We start from the raw sequence: 8,424 nt of genomic DNA, 5'->3' as shown, positions 1-8,424 counted from the left end.
TTAGTTAGTGTTAGTCAGGGTTAGTTTACCCATGTGTCCTGTCAGGCAGGTGTCGGTGGATTAGTTAGGGTTAGTTTACCCATGTGTCCTGTCGGGCCGGTGTCGGTGGGTTAGTTTACCCATGTGTCATGTCAGGCCGGTGTCATGGATTAGTTAGGGTTAGTTAAGGTTTGTTTACCCATGTGTCCTGTCGGGCTGGTGTAGGTGGATTAGTTAGTGTTAGTTTACCCATGTGTCCTGTCGGGCCGGTGGGTTAGTTAAGGTTAGTTTACCCATGTGTCCTTTTCAATCCGGTGTCAGTGGGTTAGTTTACCCATGTGTCCTGTCAGGCCGGTGTCGGTGGATTAGTTAGGGTTTGTTTACCCATGTGACCGGTCAGGCCGGTGTCGGTGGTTTAGTTAGTGTTAGTCAGGGTTAGTTTACCCGTGTCCTGTCAGGCCGGTGTCGGTGGGTTAGTTAGGGTTAGTTAACCCTTGTGTCCTGTCGAGCCGGTGTTGGTGGGTTAGTCAGGGTTAGTTTACCCGTGTGTCCTGTCGGGCCGGTGTCAGTGGGCTCGGCAGCAAAAGTTCCGTGGCTTTCGTTATCTCGTCCTCTTCCTCCAGCACCACCACACTCTCCACCAGCACCGGTCGCGTCTCCTCACGCGTCTCCTCCACTTTCTTCTCCGGCGTTACCGTGGTGATGAGGTCACCTATGGCAATGCCTTTGGCTGTGCCGTACAACGCCGTACCCATATCCACACACACACACACACACACACACACACACACACAAACACAGTGTCAGTACTGCATCTGCTTTCAGAGTGAACACTGACTGCATTATATTACTGAGTTAAGACTGCAGAATTATTTTATTCTGTACATTTACTATGGCATCATGAATCTTTATGGTTGTGATGTATTAATTAAGCATAAACTCAGTTCATTATGACAACAAACACAGACACACACACAAACCCCAACAAACACACACACACACGCACAGCACATCCATTCAGTCACATGTGAAGAGGTTAGTCAGTCATTACAGAGGTCGTTTATGAGAACTAGTTTAATTATAATCACCAAAGAGCAGCTGGGTAACGATAAAAAAAAAACTAAAAGACTGTTTCTGGTGCAATCAACCCTGACTAACATCACACTGACGTGCACTTAAACATGCAGAATGACAATAAAAGCATGACTAAGCAGATCTCAGGGAATATAAATGAAATGTTTCTGGATATGGTGCTTTTAATGTCTGGAACTTTTCAAAGTCAATTTTTACCACAAAGTTTGCAAAATAAATAATTGTAACGTGTCTAGGACGTGATCATGATGGATTCACTGTGATTCAGTGTTTGTTGCTCTAAAAGCTCTAAAGAAGTCGTAATTACTGCTGATTGTACCGCAGTACAATACTGAGTGATTTCTACAGAAGAACTGCGTTTGAATATGATGCTGGTTAAGTGATGCAGTGCTAGTTTTCCTCATTTATGCCTGTAATATTGAACCTTGCATGAATCAATAAACAAGAACAATGATGCACACATGATGATGTTTCCGTGAGAACAGATACAGACTCATAAAACCCTGAAAGATCAAACATTTCGGTTTATTTTAACCAGCCTCTTAGAGACATTCACAGACACAGCCCTCTGACAGTGACGGACGCAGACCAGGGTTATTATAGTTAACTAACTGAAATAAACCACTTAATAAAATTATTAATAATTAAAAAAAACTATTAAAAAATAATAAAAAAAATTATTGATAAAATAATTATCAATACACATGAGTTATTATTAATATCAATTATATGAAATAATCGAATATAATTATTAATAAAATATTCATTATTAAATATTCATATTAAAAATAAATAAAATAATTTGAAAAAAAAAAACAAAGCAACATTTCTCATTTTCACTTATTTTAACCTGATAATAACTAAAACTAAAATTGAAATATAATGAATAAAAACTACATCAACATATATACAGTATATATATAAACACACAACAAAAGTACTAAAACTTTAACTAAATTTAAAATAAAAATGTGAAATATAAAATTAAAACAAATTCAAAATATTATTAAAAGCATTAGTATATGATTGTAAAAAAACACTGACGCAGCAACAGCATGTGCAAAATCAAAGGCATCTGAAGCAGAAGCGCGCTAGAGCACCAGCGCATGCCTGCCGCATGCACACACTATCAGGATCAAACAAGCAGACGGAGAGGCTTCTGTATCTACAAGCGTCAGGGATACAGAGAAACGTCTCTACCTGTTGGTCTAGTGCCATTTACATTGACTGTCGCCGTGTTGACTGGCGTCCGCTGAGCTGAGGAGATTCACACACACACACACACACACGTCTGAGCAAACACAGTATCACAGACACTAACGCACACGTCAGACTAGATCACATGCAAAAACATACAGTGACCTGAAAGTGTCTGTTCACCTCAGTCACGTTTATAAAAGTCTGAATTCCTTCATCAGATCAAGTGCAGGATCATTTTTCTTCTTCAATGTGTTTGAATCAGGGCTATTATAGTAAACTAAAACTAAACCTAAACCCATAACAAACAACGTGAAACAAACTAAATGTCAACTGAAATAAAATAAATTATTTAAAAAAACCTTAAACTTATTTTATTTCAGCTAGTTGCCAAAGCAACATTTCTCATTTTATTGTAACTTAATGTACTAAACAACTAAAACTGAAATAAAAATTTATAAAAAATAAGTAGACATGTTTTAAAAAACACAAAATTAAAAAAATTAAAAAACACAAAAAAAATGTATAAAACTTTAACTAAAATTAAAATGGAAAACATAAAAATAAAAACGAATTCAAAACATTTAAGAAAATATTAGTATCTCACCGATACTAAAATAACACTGGTTTGAATCATCTGGTGTTTTGATGATTTTTAGTGGATGCATGAAGTTCAGAGGAACCAGAGATAGAGAATCCCATTAATTATCTTCATTAATTACATTGTCTTCATCTTCAGCGCTACATCTATTGGTTTAGCAGTTCAAACACAACAAACTATTGTTTGGGACATTTTCTGATTAAGTGTGTTCGTGCATCTTTATTCACAACTAATTTTACTTGCATTGATGTTTTATATCTGATGCAGTGATATTCAGACATTTATGTGTGTGACTGAAAAGGCCAAAAACTTTATAAGGCCACTGTACCAAACACTTGAGCCAGTTATTATCTAGATAACAAGTATTCTCTAACTATTAGTCAAAAAACAAGAGAGTAACTTAAAACCTTTCACCTTAAAGTATATAAACCCATCGTGATGATGTTGGATTAATTGAATCAGACGTTTAACGAGAAGATAATTAAAGATGCAGCAGACTCTCTACACTGAACACATCCAGCCTGTTCATTCATACTACGAATCACGTGTGTTAGTATTCAGTAATGCGCTCTGAGACCGCCGGCTTTATGTTGCAACACAACAGAACTTCTCCAATTAAACCAAAAGCAGGAAATGAAACAAACTCGTTCCAGGCCCCAGGAGCCAAGATTACAGGTTAATGAGCCGAAAATCCCTGTCCTGCCGCGAGCCTCGCTTCTGTCTGCAAACACGTTCATAACGGGAACAGAAAATAAAACCGGGCTGTTCAGAGAAAACAGACGTCTGCTAATGACTGATACTGAGGATGAGGAGAGCAAACAGGACATGAAGCAAAGCAGATGACAGACACTCAAACTCCAGTGAGACTCAATGAGATAATGACACATCTACGGATACACAGATAGAACGATAAAATGATAGACAGATAGATAGACAGACAGACACAGACAAACATACAGACAGAGAGACAGACAAACATACAGACAGACAGACAGACAAACATACAGACAGACAAACATACAGACGACAGACAGACAGACATACAAACAGACAGACAGACAGACAGTCAAACATACAGACAGACAGACAACAGACAGACAAACATACAGACGACAGACAAGACAAACATACAGACAGACAAACAGACAGACGACAGACAAACATACAGACGACAGACAGACAACAGATAAACATACAGAGAGACAGATGACAGACAGACAGACAGACAAACATACAGACAGATGACAGACAGACAAACATACAGGCAGACAGAAGACAGACAAACATACAGACAGACGACAGACAGACAAACATACAGACAGACAAACATACATACAGACAGACAGACAGACAGACGACAGACAGACAGACAAACATACAGACAGATGACAGACAGACAAACATACAGGCAGACAGAAGACAGACAAACATACAGACAGACGACAGACAGACAAACATACAGACAGACAAACATACATACAGACAGACAGACAGACAGACGACAGACAGACAGACAAACATACAGACAGATGACAGACAGACAAACATACAGGCACAGACAGACAGACAGACAGACAGATGACAGACAAACATACAGACAGACAGATGACAGACAAACATACAAACATACAGACGACAGACAAACATACATACATACAGACAGACAGATAAACATACAGACAGACAGACGACAGATGACAGACAAACATACAGGCAGACAGACAGACAAACGACAGACAAACATACAGACAGACAACAGACAAACATACATACAGACAGACGACAGACAAACATACAGACAGACAGACAAACATTCAGACAGACAGACGACAGTCAAACATACAGACAGACAGACAGACAAACATACAGATGACAGACAAAAAGAGACAGACAGATGACAGATAGACAAACAGAGACAGACAAACATATAGACAAACAGACGACAGACAGACATACAGACAGACAGACAGACAAACATTCAGACAGACATACAGACAGACAGACAGACAGACAAACATAGACAACAGACAAAAAGAGACAGACAGATGACAGATAGACAAACAGATGACAGACAGACATACATACAGACAAACAAGAGGGACAAAAGACAGACGACAGACAATTATACAGACGACAGACAGAGATAGATAGATAGATAGATAGATCATCCCTGTCGAGATCATCCCATAACTTAAAAAGATTATCCCATAATGCACTTGGAAAGAGAAACAAAAGCAAACAAACCTCCATCCAGACTCCGTGACATCGTGTAGCGCTTGCTGGTCGAACGCTCGAAGTACGGCGCCGGACGGACAATCTGGGAACTGGCCCGTCTGGTCTGAGCCTGAGTTCTGCCGCTGTAGCGGAACTTAGAACCCAGTGTGAGGAACTTCTTAGGCGGAGTCTCTGGAGAAACCAACCTGTCGAGATGCAAACCATGATTACCACTGAGCACAGAACACAGCAAACATACAGAAGAACCTCTACAGACCTGAAGAACGTGTGATGCTCCACACAAACCTTCCACAGCCTCTTGGCCGCTCTGTGGTTGGGTAGTTTAAAGCCTATCGTGCTTTCAAACTGCTCAAACTAGAGACAAACAAACGTTCTCTTGTCAGCAAACTTCACCAAAACTGTGAAGGTCACCTGGAGAAGGCGTGATGGTGTTCTCACCTCGCCTGGACGGATCTTGACGTAGAAGTTATTGCGTTTGTAGGAGATCTTGAGGACTTTGGGCCAGGCGAAGCGGTTGATGCGAAGTCTGTCGCGGTAGATGAGGAGCCCGGAGGAACACACGCCCAACATGATCTCCACCCCCTCTGAATCCTGACCAACCATTGGATTAGAGAGGTGCCAATCATCATCACACAGTCATGCACAAACAAACGTGTGGTTTCTAAATGAATGAGTGGAAGCCAAACACTTTTGGCCTGAGAGGAACAGAGAGAGATACTGTGATGTTGTCATGTGTTTGCGCAGTAAACTGAAAATGGATCCATCTTCTCATCTGAACCTCTGAGAGGCGGAAGTGAAGCAGGTATTTTGAGTCACGATCTCTATTCATCACTGCATTCACAATCTCGCATGTGTAATGCTATTGAAACCCAATGAACCGGCGCCAGATCTGAAATACTTCTGAAGAGCATCAGCTGAGTAGACGTGAGAACTTGAGCTCCATTCAGCAGAACTCCAGCACTTCTAGAACCATCTACGGAGCTCATTTTCTACGAAAATGCATTTGAATACATCACTTCACACAAGAATCAAGGGGGATTGTGGGGAAAATGGCACAATTCACATCTCTAGTGGGTATTTTGAGCAGGTCTACTACAGGAACAATGATGAAGCTTTCAAAACTCGCTCAGGGTTTGCTCAGGAGACTCTTATTCAAGTCTCAGATGTTTATCCTAAAATGAGACACAAATTCTCAAAGGCTCAGTAGATGTTCTACTATAAAATGTATGTGGAGCAGCTCAGATAATTTGATGAGAAATACTGAGTTAATAATGAGATCTCCGACTTCTGATTGCTATCTTGGCAAATCTGAGCACAGTTTGAGACAGTATTGAGATATTTTCTGAAAGCCTAGAGGAGACACGTGTGAGATTAATGGGGTCTTTTTCTCAGGGGAAGATAATTTTATCTTGTTGGTGTCTCTGAGAAATAGCTGAGATTGTAAAGCAATAGCATGTTGTTCCTAACCTGTTTGGCTTTCTTTTCTTCTGTGGAACACAAAAAAGCAGATATTCTTGAAGAACACTGGGAATCAAACAACTTTAGACCACATTGGCTTTCACGGTGTGGACATTTCTCAGAATATATTCTTTTTTGTCCATACAGTGAAAGTCAATGGGGTTCAAAGTTGTTTGGTTCCCAGTGTTCTTCAAGAATATCTGCTTTTGTGTTCCACTGAAGAAATAAACGACATGAGGGTGCACAAATGATGACAGAATGCTCCATTTTGGGGGAGATATCCATTTAAAGTGTGATTTTTCTCTTCTATAGGCAGAGTAGGATCCACAGGCGCTCATGGTGAACGGGTTCGACTCTCCTGTGAGCTTCTACTGAGATGTATGAGCATGAAACAGAAGGAGGTTCTCTCAACAAACAGTCTTTGCTTAGACAATGACTTCAGTTCATGGTCATGCACAAAGACACACATAGAAAACACACACACATATATACACGAATGCATCTTACCTCTCCTTTAGCTGGAGAAAAGCAGTGAAAGAATCGTCCTATCAACTAGATCATCAGTAAGAGGGGAAGAAGAGAAGAGCGGCTGATCTAACCAAACGTCACGCACACGTTCATGCTTCAGCTGTGTGTCTGCTGTTATTCTGTTTAACCACTACATGAGATGATAGATGACATGAAACATCATCTGTGTGTGAATATCGGCAGAAGAGCTTCACGACTGCGGCCACATTCACCGAATCCAATTAAACCAGCCTCAGCTAACATAAACTAACAATGAACAGTTGCATTTTGTTATTAAATAACAAAGATTAATAAATACTGTAACAAATCTACTACACATTAATATTAGTTAATGCATTAAAAAGTACAAAAATTAAAGTTTTACCGAAATATGTTGATTTTAAACTACTGAAGGTTTCAAAGAAATCGACCAGCAGAGAGACTGACGCGACACGTTCTGCCAATATTCAGAAATGATTCTTGAATTCTTACATTTTTAGACTTCATCGCTAACTATCTTGACTATTTGGTTACATCTTTGCTATAAAAACCCACCCAAACTCTCTGTCATGTGTGTGTTTGTCTCTATCTGGTTTGTGACGGTCGATTGTGACCCAGAACGACCGGCCCGAAGCAGAATCAGATTCATTCTGACTGAGCTGAACATCTGACGATCGACTGACACCAGAAACAATGACAACGATTAACACTGAACACTGATTATTAACGAGTCACTCGTCAGTGAGAGGGTTTGAAAGGCCGTCGGTCTGTGTGTGTGTGAGAATACAGACACACATTTACATGCAAAACATTACTTAAAGAATAAATAGACTTATGTCAGATATATTAAAGAAATAGTTCACCCACATATGAACATGTGCTGAAAATGTGCTCACGGTCAGGACATCCAGGATGAGTTTGTTTCTTCATCAGATTTGTAGAAATGTAGCATTGCATCAGTGTCTCAGCAATGGATGCTCTGCAGTGAATGGGTGCCGTCAGAATGAGAGTCCAAACAGCTGATAAAAACATCACAATAATCCACAGCACTCCAGTCCAGCAGTTAACATCTGGAGAAGACAAAAGCTGAAACACATCCAGCATTAAGACCTTTTTAACTAAAATACAAATCCATAATCCATAATAACGCTTCCTCCGGTGAAAAAGTGCATCTCCTGTTGTCTCTCACATCAAAATCCAGCCACATATTTGTTTAGAGCTGTTTAAACGCTGCTTGATCTGTTCAGATTTCTCTCCTGATTCACACCAGAACACTTTATCACTGGAGGAAGTGTTATTATGATTATAGACTCAATGTATTTTAGTTAAAAACGTCTTAATGCTGGATTAGTTTC

At 39.8% G+C, this 8,424-nt stretch overlaps 2 protein-coding genes across 2 annotated transcripts in view; both read right to left on the bottom strand.

Moving 5' to 3' along the window:
* The window catches only part of LOC107653875 (band 4.1-like protein 3), a 29,591-nt gene extending 23,392 nt beyond the window's left edge, over window positions 1-6,199 (bottom strand). Inside the window, exons 1-5 of the mRNA XM_016440744.1 lie at window positions 5,543-6,199; window positions 5,361-5,458; window positions 5,114-5,289; window positions 2,272-2,328; window positions 522-736 (exon numbers count right to left, since the gene is read on the bottom strand). Coding sequence (XP_016296230.1) covers window positions 522-736; window positions 2,272-2,328; window positions 5,114-5,289; window positions 5,361-5,458; window positions 5,543-5,707 — 711 coding nt within the window. The 5' untranslated portion in view covers window positions 5,708-6,199. The remainder of the gene's footprint in view (window positions 1-521; window positions 737-2,271; window positions 2,329-5,113; window positions 5,290-5,360; window positions 5,459-5,542) is intronic.
* Window positions 6,200-6,252: 53 nt separating this feature from the next.
* LOC107653874 (band 4.1-like protein 3) overlaps window positions 6,253-8,424 on the bottom strand; it is a 53,338-nt gene continuing 51,166 nt past the window's right edge. Inside the window, exons 13-14 of the mRNA XM_016440743.1 lie at window positions 6,572-6,591; window positions 6,253-6,276 (exon numbers count right to left, since the gene is read on the bottom strand). Of these exons, the coding sequence (XP_016296229.1) occupies window positions 6,253-6,276; window positions 6,572-6,591 (44 nt within the window). The remainder of the gene's footprint in view (window positions 6,277-6,571; window positions 6,592-8,424) is intronic.

This window comes from Sinocyclocheilus anshuiensis, unplaced genomic scaffold (genome assembly GCF_001515605.1).
Source record: "Sinocyclocheilus anshuiensis isolate Anshui unplaced genomic scaffold, SAMN03320099.WGS_v1.1 scaffold1994, whole genome shotgun sequence".
In the NCBI taxonomy this organism is placed as follows: domain Eukaryota; kingdom Metazoa; phylum Chordata; class Actinopteri; order Cypriniformes; family Cyprinidae; genus Sinocyclocheilus; species Sinocyclocheilus anshuiensis.
This window is presented reverse-complemented; position numbering and strand designations above follow the sequence as displayed.